Source organism: Microcaecilia unicolor, chromosome 1 (assembly GCF_901765095.1).
Source record: "Microcaecilia unicolor chromosome 1, aMicUni1.1, whole genome shotgun sequence".
Lineage (NCBI taxonomy): Eukaryota > Metazoa > Chordata > Amphibia > Gymnophiona > Siphonopidae > Microcaecilia > Microcaecilia unicolor.
In genome coordinates, this window is record NC_044031.1 from 652,048,578 (window position 1) to 652,068,499 (window position 19,922).

Below are 19,922 nucleotides of genomic sequence, written 5' to 3' on the forward strand. Positions count from 1 at the left end.
GTGGGCGCAGGGGGAGAGGAGGGTCACTGGACATGGGTGGCAGGAGGGGGGGCAGGGGAGAGAGGAGGGTTGCTGGACATGGGTGGCTGCAGTGGGCGCAGGGGGAGAGGAGGGTCGCTGGACATGGGTGGCTGGAGGGGGGGGCAGGGGAGAGAGGAGGGTCGCTGGACATGGGTGGCTGCAGGGGGACAGGGGGTTGCTGGACATGGGTGGCTGGGGGGGTAGGGGAGAGGGGAGGGTCACTGGACATGGGTGGCAGGAGGGGGGGCAGGGGAGAGAGGAGGGTTGCTGGACATGGATGGCTGCAGTGGGCGCAGGGGGAGAGGAGGGTCACTGGACATGGGTGGCAGGAGGGGGGGCAGGGGAGAGAGGAGGGTTGCTGGACATGGGTGGCTGCAGTGGGCGCAGGGGGAGAGGAGGGTCGCTGGACATGGGTGGCTGGAGGGGGGGGCAGGGGAGAGAGGAGGGTCGCTGGACATGGGTGGCTGCAGGGGGACAGGGGGTTGCTGGACATGGGTGGCTGGGGGGGTAGGGGAGAGGGGAGGGTCACTGGACATGGGTGGCAGGAGGGGGGGCAGGGGAGAGAGGAGGGTTGCTGGACATGGATGGCTGCAGTGGGCGCAGGGGGAGAGGAGGGTCACTGGACATGGGTGGCAGGAGGGGGGGCAGGGGAGAGAGGAGGGTTGCTGGACATGGGTGGCTGCAGTGGGCGCAGGGGGAGAGGAGGGTCGCTGGACATGGGTGGCTGGAGGGGGGGGCAGGGGAGAGAGGAGGGTTGCTGGACATGGATGGCTGCAGTGGGCGCAGGGGGAGAGGAGGGTCGCTGGACATGGGTGGCTGCAGGGGAGCCGAGGAAAACCTTGCTAGCGCCCGTTTCATTTGTGTCAGAAACGGGCCTTTTTTACTAGTTTAAAATATAAGGAGGTAAAAACACTCAAAACATATGGTAAAATTGGGGGGGGGGGGGACAAGACATTTTTTAGATATGTTAGTGATAGGAGAAAGTGCAAAATTGATATTGTGAGACTCAAAGATGAAGGGAAGAAATATGTAGAAGCTGCTAATGATAAGGCAGAGTTGCTTAACAAATATTTCTGTTCTGTGTTCACAGATGAAGGGCTGAGAGCAGGACCATAAAAGAAAAAAACACAAATAGGAATGGTGATGTGGTAGACCCTGAATGATTTTCAGGGGCCTGTGCTTGTGAGAAGGTGGACAAAGCAATTGGACTGGATGGCATACATCCAAGAGCACTGAAGGAACTTAGGGAAGTTCTGGCGGCTTTGCTGGCTGACCATTTCAACGTTTCTCTAGAATCAAGAGGGGCTCCGGAGGACTGGAGATGTGGTCCCTCTCCACAAAAGCGGAAGTAAGGAAGTGATTGGGAGCTACAGGCTGGTATATCTGACTTCTGTGGTAAGTTCATGGAAATGCTCTTAAACAAAGAATAGTAAAGATTTTGGAACCCGAGGCAACCTGGTTTCACTAGAGGCAGTGGCGTAGGAAGGGGGGGGGGGGGCGGTGGGGCGGTCCGCCCCGGGTGCACGCGCTGGGGGGGGTGTCGGCTCGCTGGTTCCCTGCTCTTTTCTGCCCCGGAACAGGTTACTTCCTGTTCCGGGGCAGAGAAAGCAGGGAAGCAGCAGAGCCGATGCAGCTCCCAGTGACGTGCACTGGGGGCGGATCGGCCCTCCCGCTACAAGGTAGGCTTCATTTCGGGGGGAGGGTGTGTTTTCGGGGGGGGGGGTGCCGTGCGCTCCGGGGGGGGGCGCCGTGCCTGCACCCGGGGGGGGGGGGGGGGGGGTGCGCAGCGGCGACCCGCCCCGGGTGTCAGGCACCCGCGCTACGGCACTGACTAGAGGTAGGTCTTGTCAGACAAATCTAATTAATTTCTTTGATTGGGTGACCAAAGAGCTGGATCAAGAGATAGCGCTAAATGTGGTATACGTAGCTTTTAGAAAAGCCTTTGACAGTGTTCACTAATAAATAAACTGAGTGCCCTCAGTATGGGCCATAAATTAACTGGATTAGGAACTGTAACTGTTTAAGCGGAAGGCGACAGAGGGTAGTGGTAAATAGAGCTCATTCTGAGGAAGGGGATATTTCCAGTGGTGTGACACAAGGTTCAGTTCTTGGGCCAGTTCTTTTTAACATTTTTGTAAGCAATATTCTTGAAAGGCTGTCTGGTAAGGTTTGCCTCTTTGTGGAAGATACCAAAATCTGCATTAGGGCAGACTCCAAAGAAACTGTACAGTTTAGGGAGCAAAGAACTTTTGTGCATAAAAGAAGAGCTGGACTTGATCATATCTGAGGATCATAAGGCGGGGCGGCCCAAGGCAATCTGCCACCTGAGGCAGGGATGAGATGGGCCCCCCCCCCCCCAGTCCAACATCTTTCCACACTATCTCTGCCAACTCCCCTCCCCGCACCTCAGCCAAGGTCTGGCATCTCCCCACCTTCCTTCCTCAACCCCCCCTCCCTGAGCCTACCTTCTTTTTTGTTGTTTTCAAAAGTCGTCAGTGGCAGCGATCCCTACATGCTGCCCTGCATCCGGCACCAGCTGTACTGCTGCGGCCCACCTCCAAGGAAGCAGGAAGTTACGTCAGAAAGGGATGCAGTAGAGGAGAAGCTGGTGCCAGTGGCAGGGCAGCATATAGGGATGGCTGCTGACAACAACTTTTGAAAAACAAAAAAAGAAGGTAGGCACGGGGAGGGGAGTTGAAGATGAAAGGGGGGGGGGAGATGCCACTCCATAACGAGCCCCCGCCTGAGTTGGCTAATGGTAGGGCTGCCGCTGTCTTAAGATGGTCAAACAGGTAGAAAAGTTGATGGCAAAAGCTAGAAGGATGCTTGGGTGCATAGCAAGAGGAATGTTCAGTAGGAAAAAGGAAGTGATGATGCCTCTCTATTAGACTCTGGTGAGACATTTAGAATACTGTGAACAATTCTGGAGACCGCAACTTCAAAAAGATATAAACAGGATGGAGTTGGTTTGGAGGGCAGCTACTAAAATGGTCAGTGGTCTTTGTCATAAAGAGGGGCATAATCGAACGGGGACCACCATCTCTAAGGGCGACCATCTCTAAGGACGTCCCGGCGAAGGGGCAGGGAAACCGCTATTATGGAAACAAGATGGGCGTCCATCTTTCATTTCGATAATACGGTCGGGGACACCCAAATCTCAACATTTAGGCCGACCTTAGAGATGGTCGTCCTTAGGTTATCCTTAGAGATGGTCGTCCCCGTTTTTCGGCAATAATGGAAACAGAGGACGCCCATCTCAAAAACGACCAAATCCAAGGCATTTGGTCATGGGAGGAGCCAGCATTCGTAGTGCACTTGTCCTCCTCACATGCCAGGGCACCAACCGGGCACCCTAGGGGGCACTGCAGTGGACTTCACAAATTGCTTCCAGGTGTATAGCTCCCTTACCTTCGGTGCTGAGCCCCCCAAACCTCACTCTCCACAACTGTACACCACTAGCAGGGGGAGCACCTAGATGTGGGTACAGTGGGTTTTGGGTGGGTTTTGAAGGGCTCACATTTACCACCACAAGTGTAACAGGTAGGGGGAGATGGGCCTGGGTCCGCCTGGCTGAAGTGCACTGCACCCACTAAAACTGCTCCAGGGACCTGCATACTGCTGTCATGGAGCTGGGTATGACATTTGAGGCTGGCAAAAAAATAATTTTTTTTTTAGGGTGGGAAGGGGGTTGGTGACCACTGGGGAAATAAGAGGTCATCCCCAATTCCCTTCGGTGGTCATCTGGTCAGTTTGGGCACCTTTTTGAGGCTTGGTCATGAAAAAAAATGGACCATGTAAAGTCGACCAAATGCTCGTCAGGGACGCCTTTCTTTTTTCCATTATCGGCCGAGGATGCCCATCTGTCGAGCACGCCCCAGTCCCGCCTTCGCTACACCTCCGACACACCCCCGTGAACCTTGGTCGTCCCCGCGACGGACTGCAGTTGAGGAAGCCCAAAATCGGCTTTCGATTATGCTGATTTGGGCGACCCTGAGAGAAGGACGCCCATCTCCCGATTTGTGTCGGAAGATGGGCGCCCTTCTCTTTCGAAAATGCCCCTGAAAGTGTATGGGGACAGACTTAAAGATCTCAATTCCCCCTAGATTCAAAGCTATTTAACCATCCAGAAACGGCTGCTAACTGGTTAAATAGCATTTTGGCACCTAACCATGAATATTCAGCTCGAGATAACCGATTATTTCTGCTGAATATTTGCGGTCAGTGCCAAAAAAGTTAACCAGATATATCATGCAATAACTGACAATATTCAGGGCTGACTGGCTAAGTTTTGCGACTAAATTGAACTGCATAAATAGCAGTTCTATCTTTTCCTGCTATTAAATGGCCAGTGCTGAATATTCACTTAGCCGGTTAAGTTAGTGCCAGCCAAAAAACCCCAGATATTCAATGGCAGTCACTGGAAACGGCCAGGCACTGAATATCTGGGGAGAGTACTGACCGCGGCATTTATGCGGGCTGCCTGCTGAATATTGGCCCCGATATGTTTATTTTGGAAGAAAGGCAGGAGGGGGTAATAAGAGAGAGATGTTTAAATACCTCCATGGCATAAATGCACAGGAAGTGAGTCTCTTTCAACTGAAAGGGAGCTCTGGAATGAGGGGGGCATAGGAATGGATGAAAATGAAAGGGGACAGACTCAGAAGTAATCTGAGGAAATACTTTTGAAAGGGTGGTGAAGTCATGGAACAGCCTCTTGGTGGAGGTGGTGGAGACAAAAACCATAATGGAATTCAAGAAAGCTTGGGACAGGTACATAGGATCTCTAATGAAGTGATAGGAAAACTAGATGGCATGGATAGGTGGTCTACATAGGCTATATGGTATTTATCTTTCTTCATTTTTCTCTGTTTCTACAAAAGTGTGTACTTAGCTTTAGTTCATCTTCTTATTCAAAGCCCATATATTTGTAGGTTTATCACCCCCTTTCAGTCCCATAATAACATGGAGCTAGCTATCCATACATATATTAAAATCCTCAGTATCTTAAACTCCAACCAAGTCCTTGGTTTCACCCTTCACGGCCTCTTTGGGGAGCAATAAATCATAGCCAACAAACCAATGAACAACGTCTGGGTCTATATGGCTAAGACTTTAGGCTTGGAACTGTCCCCTCTCGTATAAGGTCAGAGGCCAGGGAGGCAAAGACAGTTATTCAGATAGGAGACAGGTCTATTTCCTAGATCTCCCCCCCCCCCCCCCCATTATAATATTGAATCAACAATCCTCCTCCATTCTGAAAGAGACTAGATGACCCACTGACTGTGTAAGTCTGCTCAGCAACTACTGATATCATAGAAGACAGTAAGATGACTTGCTTAGAATAGAGGCTTTGCAAATCTACACACACATCCATACTGCAGGTTTTCACCAGCCCTACACATGGAAGAGTTGCTTTCCAGTATTAAATCATTCAAGACACTCTTCCTCTCTTTGCACTTGCACATTTCCTCACTATAGATACTAGGACTAGGGGGCATGCGATGAAGCTACAATGTAGTAAATTTAAAATGAAACTGAGAGAATTTTTCTTCACTCAACGTGTAATTCAACTCTGAAATTCGTGGCCAGAGAATGTGGTAAAGGCTTAGCGGAGTTTAAAAAAAGTTTGGATGGCTTCCTAAAGAAAAAGTCCATTGGCCATTATTAAATGGACGGGGAAAATCCACTATTTCTGGGGTAAGCAGTATAGAATGTTTTGTACTTTTTGGGGATCTTGCCAGATATTTGTGACCTGGATTGGCCACTGTTGGAAACAGGATGCTGGGCTTGATGGACTTTTGGTCTTTCCCAGTATGGCAATACTTATGTACTTATCCCTTTTTGCACTTGTTTCCTTCGTCCAAATGCTATTCCCCTCTTTACCTCTCCCTGTCACTGGTGCTCTTCACCCCCTCACCCTTTCCTTCCAGACATATTTTACCTAAAGGGAAATGAGACTTGATATACCACCTTTCTGAGGTTTTTGCAACTACATTCAAAGCGGTTTACATATATTCAGGTACTTATTTTGCACCAGGGGCAATGGAGGGTTAAGTGATTTGCCCAGAGCAGTGGGAATTGAACTCAGATCCCCAGAATCAAAGTCCACTGCATTAACCACTAGGCTACTCCTCCACTTCTTCCTTCCTAATGTTCTTTCTCACAGCTTTCCACTCTCCAAATTCTATTCCACCCTTCTCACCCTTTTGAGACATTCCCAAGTTCTTTTCCTTAATGCTGTCCTTCCCTTAGTTCTCCAGCCTCCCCACTCTTGCAGAATGAGCAGGCCACCATGGATTTGATACACTGCCTTTCTGTGGTAGACCAAAATGGTTTACATTTCTGTTATGTACAGGTTATCAAAACACTAGATTCCCCTCTCACCTTGCATCCCTGTAGGCCGGCAACCAGGGGGGGACACATTTAATCTGACATCATCTCCTGCTGCAGTGAGACCAAATTTGGCAGTTCTTACTGTGAGATTTGGCCCCAAGGCAGGAGATGATGCCAGCTTAAACGTTTCTTCTGCTGTTGGCACATAGGGATGCATAATGGGAGGAGAACTGAATGTGGTAAACCACAGCAGCCTGTTCAGCCAGGGAGGATGATGGAGATGGTGGAGAACAGAGGGAAGCAGGGGCGGACTGACCGTCGAGGGTCCAGAGGCTCTGCCCGAATGCCTGCCATTCTCCCCACTGTTCTTCCGCTGTTCTCCCCATTCCCACACACTACCTTCCTGCCGTGGCCACCACTGCTGCTGCTGCTGTTACAGCAGTGGCGGCAAAAACAGAAATAAAGATCGTGGAGCCGCACTGTTCCTCCTGTTCGCGGCTGCCGGTCCCACCTTCCTCTAACAATTTCCTGTTCCGGGGCAGAGCCGGTCAGCTGTGAGCAGGAAGGGAATGGTGCAGCCCTCCAATCTTTTTTTTTCTATTTTTGCCGCCACTGCTGAAACAGCAGCAGGGCAGCAGCAGTGGTGGCCGCGGCAGGGGGGTATTGGGTGGGAGTGGGGATAGCCTGGTTCTGGTGTGCCAGTGGTAGTGGGGGTGTCCAGTGGGGGGGGGGAGAGGGTTTGGGTGTTGGGTGGGGCTGAAAAAAAGACTGTAACACTGGACGGAAGGGGGAGGGTGTGATTGTAAGTGAGGGTAGAGTGGAAGAGTGGGGATATGGGGATTAGGTGAGGTGATAGTGGGGACATATAAATTGAGCAGGAATAAGGAGGACCCCAGGTACAGGGTGACTGGGTTATGGGGAAGGACAAATGATGGATGAAGAATGGAGTGGGGAGGGGGAACAGATGCCGGATGGAAGGGAGAAGAGATGGGACAGATGCGGGATGGAGGGGGAAGGGAGGACAGATGCTGGATGAGAAAGAGAGAGGGGACAGATGTCAGATGGAAAGAGGGAGAGGAGGGACAGACACTGGATGAGGGAGAGAGAAGGGACATATGCCAGATGGAAATGGGGAGAGGAGGGACAGACACTGGATGAAGGGGAGAGAGGATGCAGATGCTGGATGGAACTGGGGAGAGAGAGGGGCCTGAGTGGATGGAAGTGAAGAGAAAGAGGGGCCAGATGCTGGATGGAGAAAACGAGGAGAGACTCAGGATGGAAGTGAGGAGAGAGAAGGGTCAGATGCTGAATGGAAAGGGGGTGAGGAGGCAGATGCTGGCTGGAAAGGGGAAAGAGAGAGAGGGAGCAGATGCTGGATGGAAAGGGGGGGGGAGAGAGAAAGGGATAGACGCTGGCAAGAGTTAAGAAGAGATTGAGGAAAGAAGAAACAAGAGACTGGGACCAACACAATTAGAAAAAAGTAAACGGCCAGACAACAAAGGTAGGAAAAATGAATTTTATTTTTAGTTTAGTATAAAGTAGTATGGTAGCTGTGTTAATAAACAAAATGGAAATAAGATGATATCTTTATTGGACTAATTTTAATACATTTTTGCTAATGTTTGGAGGCCCAACCCTCCTTTCTCATGACAGAACAGAATACCTTAATACAGTATATGTCCTGACCTGAGGAAAGAGGTTTTGCCCTCTGAAAGCTAACTGGAAAATATATTTGATCCAATAAATTAGTATCATCATATTTTCCATTTTTTTGTTTTATGTGTATTTGTTAACCTATAGTATAGTTAACAAATTTTAATGAGGATCTGAAGGCGACGAAACAGTGTGACAAGGTGGTGGCTGTAGCGAGAAGGTTGCTAGGCTGTATAGAGAGAGGTGTGATCAGCAGAAGAAAGGAAGTGTTGATGCCCCTGTACAAATCGTTGGTGAGGCCCCACCTGGAGTATTGTGTTCAGTTTTGGAGGCCGTACCTTGCGAAGGATGTTAAAAAAATGGAAGCGGTGCAAAGAAAAGCTACGAGAATGGTTTGGGATTTGCGTTCCAAGACGTATGACCAAAGACTTGCTGACCTGAACATGTATACCCTGGAGGAAAGGAGGAACAGGGGTGATATGATATGATACAGACGTTCAAATACTTGAAAGGTATTAATCCGCAAAAAAATCTTTTCCGGAGATGGAAAGGCGGTAGAACGAGAGGACATGAAATGAGATTGAAGGGGGGCAGACTCAAAAAAGATGTCAGGAAGTATTTTTTCACGGAGAGGGTGGTGGATGCTTGGAATGCCCTCCCGCGGGAGGTGGTGGAGATGAAAACGGTAACGGAATTCAAACATGCGTGGGATATGCATAAAGGAATCCTGTGCAGCAGGAATGGATCCTCAGAAGCTTAGCTGAAATTGGGTGGCGGAGCAGGTGGGGGGAAGAGGGGTTGGTGGTTGGGAGGCTAGGATAGGGGAGGGCAGACTTATACGGTCTGTACCAGAGCCGGTGATGGGAGACGGGACTGGTGGTTGGGAGGCAGGAAATACTGCTGGGCAGACTTATACGGTCTGTGCCCTGAAAAAGACAGGTACAAATTCAAAATACGAGTTTATCTTGGGCAGACTAGATGGACCATGCAGGTCTTTTTCTGCTGTCATCTACTATGTTACTATAGTGATTGACATTTTTTGAAATTTGCATCTGCGGGCGGGGGAGTATCAGCAGCGCAGTGGGTAGGAAAGAACTGGGATGGTGGGGGCGTCGGGCAGTGGCCAGGCGGAGGGCCCAGACCACTCTCAGTGCCCGGGGGCCCAGACCACTCTCAGTCCGCCCCTGGAGGGAAGGAAGAAGGGTGTTGAAGGAAAGAGTGTTGCCTGAAGACTGTTGTTGCATGCCACTGGGGGAGCCATCCCCTTTGCCACCTCATAGTGTAAGCCCCCTGACACAGCCTCTAGGAATGTGAAACATGGCCCTGTGGGGCAAAGTATGGTTTGATATTGATTGGAATAAAAATTCTCTAACATAAGACGTGAGTTCTGCTCTCTTTGAAATGCTTGGCATTATTTGCAGACTAGCTTCCTCTTCTTGGATCTTCATATATTTGCATTAACCATGGAAAGATGATCATAGTAAAATAGTAGATGACGGCAGAAAAAGACCTGCACGGTCCATCCAGTCTGCCCAACAAGATAAACTCAAATGTGCTACTTTTTGTGTATACCGGGGAGCCGGTTGATATTGTATATCTGGATTTTCAGAAGGCGTTTGACAAAGTGCCGCACGAAAGACTCCTGAAGAAATTGCAGAGTCATGGAATTGGAGGTAGGGTATTATTATGGATTAAGAACTGGTTGAAAGATAGGAAGCAGAGAGTAGGATTGCGTGGCCAGTATTCTCAGTGGAGGAGGGTAGTTAGTGGGGTCCCGCAGGGGTCTGTGCTGGGTCCGTTGCTTTTTAATGTATTTATAAATGACCTAGAGATGGGAATAACTAGTGAGGTAATTAAATTCGCCGATGACACAAAATTATTCAGGGTCGTCAAGCCGCAGGAGGAATGTGAACGATTACAGGAGGACCTTGCGAGACTGGGAGATTGGGCGTGCAAGTGGCAGATGAAGTTCAATGTTGACAAGTGCAAAGTGATGCATGTGGGTAAGAGGAACCCGAATTATAGCTACGTCTTGCAAGGTTCCGCGTTAGGAGTTACGGATCAAGAAAGGGATCTGGGTGTCGTCGTCGATGATACGCTGAAACCTTCTGCTCAGTGTGCTGCTGCGGCTAGGAAAGCGAATAGAATGTTGGGTGTTATTAGGAAGGGTATGGAGTCCAGGTGTGCGGATGTTATAATGCCTTTGTATCGCTCCATGGTGCGACCGCACCTGGAGTATTGTGTTCAGTACTGGTCTCCGTATCTCAAAAAAGATATAGTAGAATTGGAAAAGGTACAGCGAAGGGCGACGAAAATGATAGTGGGGATGGGACGACTTTCCTATGAAGAGAGGCTGAGAAGGCTAGGGCTTTTTAGCTTGGAGAAGAGACGGCTGAGGGGAGATATGATAGAAGTGTATAAAATAATGAGTGGAATGGATCGGGTGGATGTGAAGCGACTGTTCACGCTATCCAAAAATACTAGGACTAGAGGGCATGAGTTGAAGCTACAGTGTGGTAAATTTAAAACGAATCGGAGAAAATTTTTCTTCACCCAACGTGTAATTAGACTCTGGAATTCGTTGCCGGAGAACGTGGTACGGGCGGTTAGCTTGACGGAGTTTAAAAAGGGGTTAGATAGATTCCTAAAGGACAAGTCCATAGACCGCTATTAAATGGACTTGGAAAAATTCCGCATTTTTAGGTATAACTTGTCTGGAATGTTTTTACGTTTGGGGAGCGTGCCAGGTGCCCTTGACCTGGATTGGCCACTGTCGGTGACAGGATGCTGGGCTAGATGGACCTTTGGTCTTTCCCAGTATGGCACTACTTATGTACTTATGTACTTACCTTACCTTGATTTGTACCTGTCCTTTTCAGGGCACAGACAGTATAAGTCTGCCCAGCACTATCCCCGCCTCCCACCACCGGCTCTGGCACAGACCGTATAAGTCTGTATAAGTCCTTCAATATAAGTCCTTCAATAAATGATGGTCTGGAAGTCTCCTTTGAGTTTTCCAAACTTGGAAAGGTGAAATATATTCCTCCTACACTAGGAGATTGGTGGCGTTAAACACTAAACAAATTACCCTTCTCTCTGCAAAATGATGGATGTTGCTCAAGACTGCCTCTACTTGACCTCTAAAACCTTAGTTTTTTTTTTTCTTTTTGACTGCCACCTCCCAGGTTACTGTCTCTTTAACAAGGGGGAGCGTGGCGTATGTGGGTGGGCAGCAAGTTCAAGAAGCAGGGCTCAGGGCAGGGTGATCACGTGGTCCGGGTTTTAAAAGGAATCCAGACAGAGGCGCATATTTTTTGAGCGAAGAGTGAGTTTGGATTCGCTACTGCACCAGTAAGTTGCGCGTCCTCTTTACCTGCTTGTGCTGTCTGTCTCTTCTCTTTCCTCCGTTTTGGGATTTTTGTAGGCGGAAGGGTGGTCACCGATTCCCCATGCTCTCCCTTATTGCCCAGAAAGCGAGAGAGGATTTTTGCTAAGAACCGCTACAAAGACGCCATCTGATTTTTCTTGCCTACCCCGTGTTAACGTTCCTCTTTTCTTTCTCCTCAAAGCCGAAGTTTATAACGCAGTTGAATGCATTAAGCCTTGAAATAGTCTGATGTGATAGATGTTCAGTCTTCTCTAATGCACCTGTTTAAAAAGCCCTGCGGAAACGCGGGATTAACACTCTAAGTACATGTGTTCCCATCTTAAAACGTTCTGGAAAATAATGCTCGAATTAAGGTATTCTTTGAAGCCTTAAACCCATGGCTCGCAAGCTGGTTTCTGTGAATTGAGCTTGTAGATAATTCTGCTCTGCTAGACCTCAACAAATGTTTGCTTTTGGATATGACCCGTTGCTTCTTTAGTGCTTTAAGTATAGCTTCGTATTGTGTTTTTTTTTTTTTTTTTTACATAGTACTCCGAGGTGCTCATAGTGCTAGGGTAGTTGCAGGCCGCCGGCACTCGGAGCGAGAATTTTAGACGCTCCCTTCCCTTTTAGGTTCGTCGTAGGCTTTGATTCAAGTGGTATAGTGACCCCCTCCCCCCCCCCCCCCCCCCCCCCCCCCCCCTTTCCTCGCATGCTCGTGTGTAAAATGAGCTGTATCTTTAATAGGACTTATTTCTTGTGCAGAAAAGTAATTTAGAGGTGGTGAGATTTCACACTTTTTAGCGGAGGGAGAAGGGTTTTAGCTAGTGTAATCTCGGTCTGTTTTCTTAACCAGTGCCTGACACTAATAGCAAGTTCCTGCTTGGCCTGCTTCTCTCGGAAGATGGCCGAGCTACCCAGTTCAAGGCTGCCGATTTTAGGGACAGCCCTGCATTACTAACCACCCTGTCCAAGTGTATATTCTGCCCTATTCTATGACTCTCTTCTGCAAAACATGTATGTACTTGGCATGCACTTCTTGGAGTTATTAGGTTGTATAGTAGTATGACCTATTTTAGTAAATTACTGAAGACACATCTGTGTGTGAAGGCATGGAGCTCTCATCGCTCCCTACATTCCTCCCTGGGTTGCCAGGTGGAAAATGTTTTCCCATTTCCCCACCTAAACCAGCCCAAAACCCGCCCAAAGTCAAACCCCGCCCCTGACACCCTGCCCCGCCCAGAATGTCACTAACCCCGCCCAAAATGCCACTAGCCCCGCCCCTGCAGCCCAAAAAACCACTAAAAAACTGCCAAAAAACCGCAACCCGCCGCGGACAAAAATTTCCCGCGGCGGGTCGCAGAAAACCGCCCTCCTGGCAACACTGCCTGGGAACTCCATTCACTGGGTAAATATCTCTTATCTGCACCCTTCTCCTCCACATTGAGCCTGCAAATAGGTGGGAAAATGTAGGATACAAGTGCAATAAATAAATAAAACTCCAGACTCTGTTCCTTTTATCTTGCGGCATCATATGACTGGAATAGACTTCCTGAGCAGGTACATCAAGCTCCATCTCTGTCTTCAAATCTAAGCTAAAAACCCACTTTTTTGATGCTGCTTTTAACTCCTAACCCTTATTCACTTGTTCAGAACCCTTATTTTATCATCCTCACTTTAATATTCCCTTCTCTTGTTTGTCCTGTTTGTCTGTCCTAATTAGATTGTAAGCTCTGTTGAGCAGGGACTGTCTCTTCATGTTCAAGTGTACAGCGCTGCGTATGTCTAGTAGCGCTATAGAAATATTAGTAGTAATTTGTTGAGAGCACATTTGTATGTGTTAGTATGAGTTCAATGTAATCTGCTTAGTTGTAGGTGGAATATACATATTTTAAATGCATTAACTAGAAAGTTACAGTAAATCAAGAAAATAAATTCATTAAAACATAAATTTATTTGTAAAGTGAAAATGTAAGTTTTAAGTTTTCTAAACAAGAAATAAGGCATAATTACATGAATCTCAACAAGTAAAGTATTCCATATTCTTTTACCCTGAAAAGAAAAAAGCTGCCATAATGACTTCTGAGTCATCCCTCCCATTGAGGGAAAATCAAGTAGTAACTTTTTGAACTTCTCAAGCCAGATCTATTTTAAAACTAGAAGTAGGTCTCCAGTCATTTGTGAATTTAATATATAAAAGCATTTATAAGTCATACAGGCAGGAGTGGCCTAGTGGTTAGGGTGGTGGACTTTGGTCCTGAGGAACTGAGTTTGATTCCCACTTCAGGCACAGACAGCGCCTTGTGACTCTGGGCAAGTCACTTAACCCTCCATTGCCCCATGTAAGCCGCATTGAGCCTGCCATGAGTGGGAAAGTGCGGGGTACAAATGTTAACAAAAATAAAATGAACATGAGGTTCTGTTCTTAACCAATGAAATGGTTTAAAAAGAGGAGTCTATTTACACTTTTATAAAAATCAGTCTGGCAGTAGTATTTTGTAGTAGTTGTAATCTCTTCTGTTACTTTTATAGTGTAGCATAATGAATTACAATAATCCAAAAAACTTAAGGGAACTGCTTGAACAATAATCCTAAAAATTTCTGGATTTAATGATGCTCTAATTACCCTTCTTTTGCACAAAGTAAAGAACTTTTTTTAACCAAGTTATCAATATGATGTTCATAAAATAGAATCCAATATTATCCCAAGTACTCTGGACTTTTTATCAAACCGTAAAGATGGTCCTGAAAGGAGAAGCACACTTTCTAAAGCAACTGTCTTTGGGGCAGTGTAGTCTCCAGTATGCACAGCCATTGGTTTCTGTTCCCCCCCCCCCCCCCCCCCCCCACAAACTTCCAGTGCACTTACAATAAAGTGGCAAAGAATTCATAAGTGAACTAGAATCACGGAAAGCACTTTGGAAGGTAACCCAGTTGACTTACAATTGCCTTTTGGGAGAAGGGTCACAGCACGGGCTTCCTTTGGGTTTGACCAGGGCTAATGATTTACCATTATGCTATAAAATGCGATCTGATATGTTATAGGTTCTGAGGGTGGGGTTTGATGTAAACTGCACACTGCTCTGTGCAAAGGGGGAAGGTAATCAACTTGTGATAAGTTCACAGGGATTTATCTCAGAGCTTTACAGTAATGAAGTTCTTTCCATGCTGGAATGAGACTTCAGTTTGAAATGTAGCACCCTAGGCTAAGTTGTGCCTGCTGGGGACTTGGCCTACCTACTAAGGTGGCTTATCCTGCTTGCTGTGGATAGTAGTAGCAGCTTTATTCTGGAGGGGTATGGGGTGGACTTTCACTGTTGGCTCCTGGGAGCAGTTGTGTCCAGAAGTGTCAGAAATTTAGTGGCATCTGGCTGGCCTCTTTGTACGATTTAAATTGACATAAATGCAGACTCATGAAAAGTTGTGAGGTGCCTTGACTCCTGTTAACCTGTTTGCTGTAATGGTGGGCTTGCACTCAACTGCACTCCTGAAACATTTTGAGTATGCAGGGAACTGCGTCCTCTGGCAGTGATGGGGTTTTTTTTTTCAGCCTTCTCCTATGGCTCTGTTATGACACAGCATTATGGCAAGCAGCCAATAAAAGATACTATACCCAGCCCTTAACTTGCTGTTAGAGCTCATGGTTGGAATTCTAGTACAGTGGAATATAATAAAAAACTGCAGATGCCAGGATAGTCCTAGATCATTCAAAGCAGTTCACCATGAATCCATACAACCACCACATGTGGTGAAACTGGAGCAGCCATGAATTGAAATAGCTGTGCATTGCTGTAGAAAGTGCTGCCTAACAGCTATCATTTCTTGCTTGTAGCTGTTCTGTGGGACTACTGCCTCCTAGTACTATAGGTGTTACATCATGTAACACCTATAGTACTGCAAGGCTTTGTTTTGTTTCTGCGAGTCTGCACGTTGTACGTGCAGGATGTCAGAAACAGAACGAAGTCAAGTTCGGAGGAAGAAGAGGACCTCCTCGGCTGACGGGGATTGGGGTCCCCTGCCAGCAAAGGTAGCCCACGGCGATGGCGGGAGGGGGGTCGAGCGGGTTGTCAGCAGGGGGGTCCAGGGCCAAATCCACGTAGCTAGGCTGCTACTTCTCTCACCTGTACTAAGGGAGCTGGTAACCTCTGGGAGAAACAATCCTCTTCAAGTACTTGATCTTACCTCTGCCTGATGTAGGTCAAACCCACAAACAGGGCCTGAATTGGTTTGTGGTCAGGGCTGTGGTGTCAGTTAGTAAATGTACCAGTACTGACTTTTCTATTTTTCAAAACATGAAAACATAATATATTGTACCAACTTACCATTCTATACCGAGAGATGTTTTACCAGTAGTTACATCGGAACAAAAAACTCAGCCATATCAGTAGGATTTGGCTGAAGGTTTGGTGTATTGACTCCACAGCTCTGGTGGTAGTGAGACCTGAGGTGATGAGGGCCAGTGTCTCACTGGTGTGTAAGCAAGACCCACAAGTTGGTTCCAGGCCCTGGCCCAGCCTACAGCATCTTGGGACATGGTCCCAAAACCCATTCATACTGAGTTGGGTCACTGTCAAGATGGCATGAATGTTAATGGGTTGGAATTTATCCATGAGCTAGTTAGTGTATAGGTGTTAGAATGTGCATTTGATTTGCAGAGAGAATCACTCGCTTTCATGGAATTAGGGCCTTAATTGCTCTTAAACCCAGCCACCACCATGCCCAGGCCTACCTGCCCCTCATACCCTCAAGCAGAGCATGGCAGTTGGCACAAGGGCTGCCTTTCTGCTGCACAGGGTACATAACAGCCTGATGCATGTTAACTTGGGCCCAAGGAGGCGACTGGAATGTGTGGGCATTAGTGCCATAAAACGAATGGAAGGTGCAGGAATAATAGCCCCGAGTAGGGGGAGGCAAACTTCTAGGGAAGGAAGAGCCCTCCTAATCTACCAAAGCAGAGCTGGATCCAGCCTCCAGCAGGTGACTGGTGTACTAAAACAAATACCTTAAACGGTTTACAATGTGAATCTGTAACCCACATAATTTACTTCTGTTGGGCAGCAACATTTGTAGCTTGTTTTGCATAGAGCTGATGTGAAGCTAGTCCCAAATGTAGTAGTCGGAAAACCACTAGTACCATTATGGGGTATCCAGCCAGATGCATCCACTTGAGATTTTAGCAAAACCTTTACATGATTAGTGCATGCCACTTGAACTGCAGTGCTAGTTTGATAATGAAGTTGGGAGGCTGACAGACTTGAAGTATAAATTATACTAAAATATTGGATGGCCCCAGTCTATAAGCAAGGAAATCTGTATTAAAACCTTTGGGAGTGGAGGAGTGGCCTAGTGGTTAGGGTGGTGGACTTTGGTCCTGGGGAACTGAGGAACTGAGTTCAATTCCCACTTCAGGCACAGGCAGCTCCTTGTGACTCTGGGCAAGTCATTTAACCCTCCATTGCCCCAGGTACAAATAAGTACCTGTATACAATATGTAAGCCGCATTGAGCCTGCTATGAGTGGGAAAGCACAGGGTATAAATGTAACAAAAATAAAATATAGGGAAATTAATGTTAGTGAATTGGTAAGCTAAACTCTTCGTAAACGTAGGGAAAAAGTAGAAAGGTGTACAAGTACTATAGACATGATTCATACACTCGATAAACAAAATAGCTCTTTATTTTTTTCAGTTTAGCCCACCACATCCTTATCTATTCCCAATAAATGTCACACTCCCTCACCTCTGAATGGAAGCCTTTCACCAAGACTAAGAAAGACCCTTTGCTCTGCATCTTGACTGGAGTCTTTCCCTCCATGCCCTGGGATGGGCTGCTCATGGAGGCACCTTTTCAGTTAATTTCTGAATGCTTATTGCAGAGTTGGATAGAATTCTGTATTCCACTCCCTGGGGCTCCTACCACAGTGCTACCTAGTGGCTGGACTCATGGTTCAGAGTTCTGGAATGAGCCCTGTGACATGATAGCCTAAAGATTCACTGCAAGGACTTGTCTAGAAAAAGTTGGCAGGCTAGTAAAAAAAAAAAAAAAAAGGGGGGGGGGAGGGGGTAATCCCTTGGTAGTTGCAAGCAAACAGTGCCAGATCTAGTTTGATCTGAGCTTAAGAGAAGGTGGCACGTACTAGGGAAAGTGTCCCTGTTCAAAAATCGTAAATTGAACATTCAATAGTGATCAAAACATAATACAACCCCATCTGTGGGAGATTGGCAACCTGGTATTTGGACTAGACATTGTTTCCTTCTAGGTCTACCATATTCACAGTCTCACTGAATGTAGTACAAGAACAGGGACCCAGGAAGTATGATGAGCTTACTGCACTTTCATCTGCTTTAAGGAGCTGATGTCCAGAGCAGTCAAGTTGTTGTGAACATGTTCTCTAAGGCTCTCTTGCTTGGTGATGGGTGGAATTCAGCCTATGGGGTAGCTTACCTATCAATAGTGTTTATCCACTCCTACCCTAGCTGAGAACATTTAACCATTTCTCTGACCTCATGTGCAACTTTCTTTAAATCAATCACCTTACTTTCTAACTCTTCCTACTTTTGTTACATCTTTGCTTTACCCTTTGCTGTGACCTATAATGTTCTATTATGTATTGTGTTGACATTGTAAATAGTATACATGCCATACTTTGTATTGTTTTTGAATATTTTTATTGCTGTAATTGTCTATTGCTCATGTTTGGTCTATTCTTACTGTACACCGCCTTGAGTGAATTCCTTCAAAAAGGTGGTAAATCCTAATAAATAACAGCTAAGTGACCAGACTAAGAGTGTATATAGGGTTTTAGAGGTGGTTTCTCCTTGGTGAGGGACTCTCTGCCTTAGATAGCAGGGAATTAAAATACTTCAGGCAGAGGTGGTACCCATATAGGGGCACAAACAAGCAGCTATTGAGGCACAGCCCTAGCATTAGTTTGATGCCAAAAGACAAGGCCAGGTAAAAATCCCCCTCTAGGGGAAGGAAGTGGTTGAAGTCATTTTTTATTTGTAGCATTTGCATCCCACGTTTTCCCACCAATTTGCAGGCTCAGTGTGGCTTACATTTGCCGGAATGGCGGTTGCCATTTCTGTGTAACAGGATTACAAATGGTATTGCGTTAGGGTGCATATGTAAGTGGAGACGTACATGGAACATGATTTAAATGGGATAGCTCATGGTGTAAGTAAATAGTATTTGCAGACATACATAAGGAAAAATACATTAAAGTGATGTAATAGATTAGATTGTACCATACATTAGATGGGCTTAGAGCACTAGGGGCCTGGTTTACTAAGCCGTGATGTAGGCATGTTTAACGTTTTTAGTGCACGCTAACACTAGACACCCATAAGAATATATGGGTGTGTCTAGCATTAATGCGTGCAAATTTTTAGCATGTACTAAAAATGCTAGCACTCCTTAGTACCCTTGGTGAGCAAGTTCTGGTCGCTGGTCATGCTTTTAGAAAACCACTCTTAAGGAAGTGCCTGAAGGACAGATGCAATTAATTCCTGCCCTGAAGAGTGTACAGTATCCCACCACTATACCAATGCATGGTGCAAGGCAGTTTTCATATTTGCAGTGGCATTCCTAGGTAGGCTGCCACCCGGGGTGGATTGCCACTGCGCACCCCCACCCCGGGTGCAGCAGTGTCTGGCCCCCCAGGGTGCAGCATGACACTTGCCCCCCCCCCCCCCCACGCATTCTTGGCTGCTGGAGGGTGCAGAGAGAAGCTGCGCGCATGCCTGTCTGCTCCGCTTCCCTGCTCCCTCTGCCCCGTACTAGGAAGTAATCTGTTCCAGGGCAGAGGGAGCAGGGAACCAGCGGAGCCAACAGGCGCGCGGCTGCTCTCTGCACCCTCCAGCAGTGTGCACCCAGGGTGAACCGCCCCCACTGCCCCGCCCTTGCTACGTCACTGCATATTTGTCCCGGGGACCCCCAGTCGGGTTTTTGGGAGGTCTTGCAACGAATATATTCATGAAATTTGTATATGCTGCCTCTTGAAAATTTCTCATGCATATTCATTGTAGTTCTCCAGAAAACCTGTCTGGAGGTCTCTGGATAGATTTGGCAACCACTAGTACAAAGTAAATAGTTGAAGGTTTATTTTTGACTCTAAAAGGTCAAGATATATAGTGCTATTTTGCATGGCATTAGGAGGGCTAGGATCCACCAGGTTGACCAGAGGCTAGTGGCAACCACGGGATCTCTTGGCCAAAAGCAGGTGGCAGGTATGAGCACTCACATGGTGACTACTGTAAGGCTTGGGCTCTAAAGTGCAGGCACATGCCTATGCAGCCAGCCCAGGTATCAGTAGCCATGGTGAAGTATCTGGAAGGATGGGTTGGGGTGGTAAGGAGCAAGGCAACACTGCCCCAGGTGGGGTTGTACTATCAGCTGGGGTCTCCTACTGCCATCTAGAGCTTGTAGGAAGGAGATTGAGTAGAAAAGATTTGTGTGCCATTTAGTAACGTGGACTAATTTTGTAACTTAAATCAGGATTATCCCTTTCAAAGGTGGGCCACAATCAGAAATGGTACATTATAACCTGT

The 19,922-nt window shown here is 47.2% G+C and overlaps 1 protein-coding gene across 1 annotated transcript in view; it reads left to right on the plus strand.

The window, feature by feature from the left end:
• The first annotated feature begins 11,285 nt into the window (after positions 1-11,285).
• The window catches only part of GSTP1 (glutathione S-transferase pi 1), a 31,818-nt gene continuing 23,181 nt past the window's right edge, over positions 11,286-19,922 (plus strand). Inside the window, exon 1 of the mRNA XM_030186012.1 lies at positions 11,286-11,358. Within this exon, the coding sequence (XP_030041872.1) occupies position 11,358 (1 nt within the window). The 5' untranslated portion in view covers positions 11,286-11,357. The remainder of the gene's footprint in view (positions 11,359-19,922) is intronic.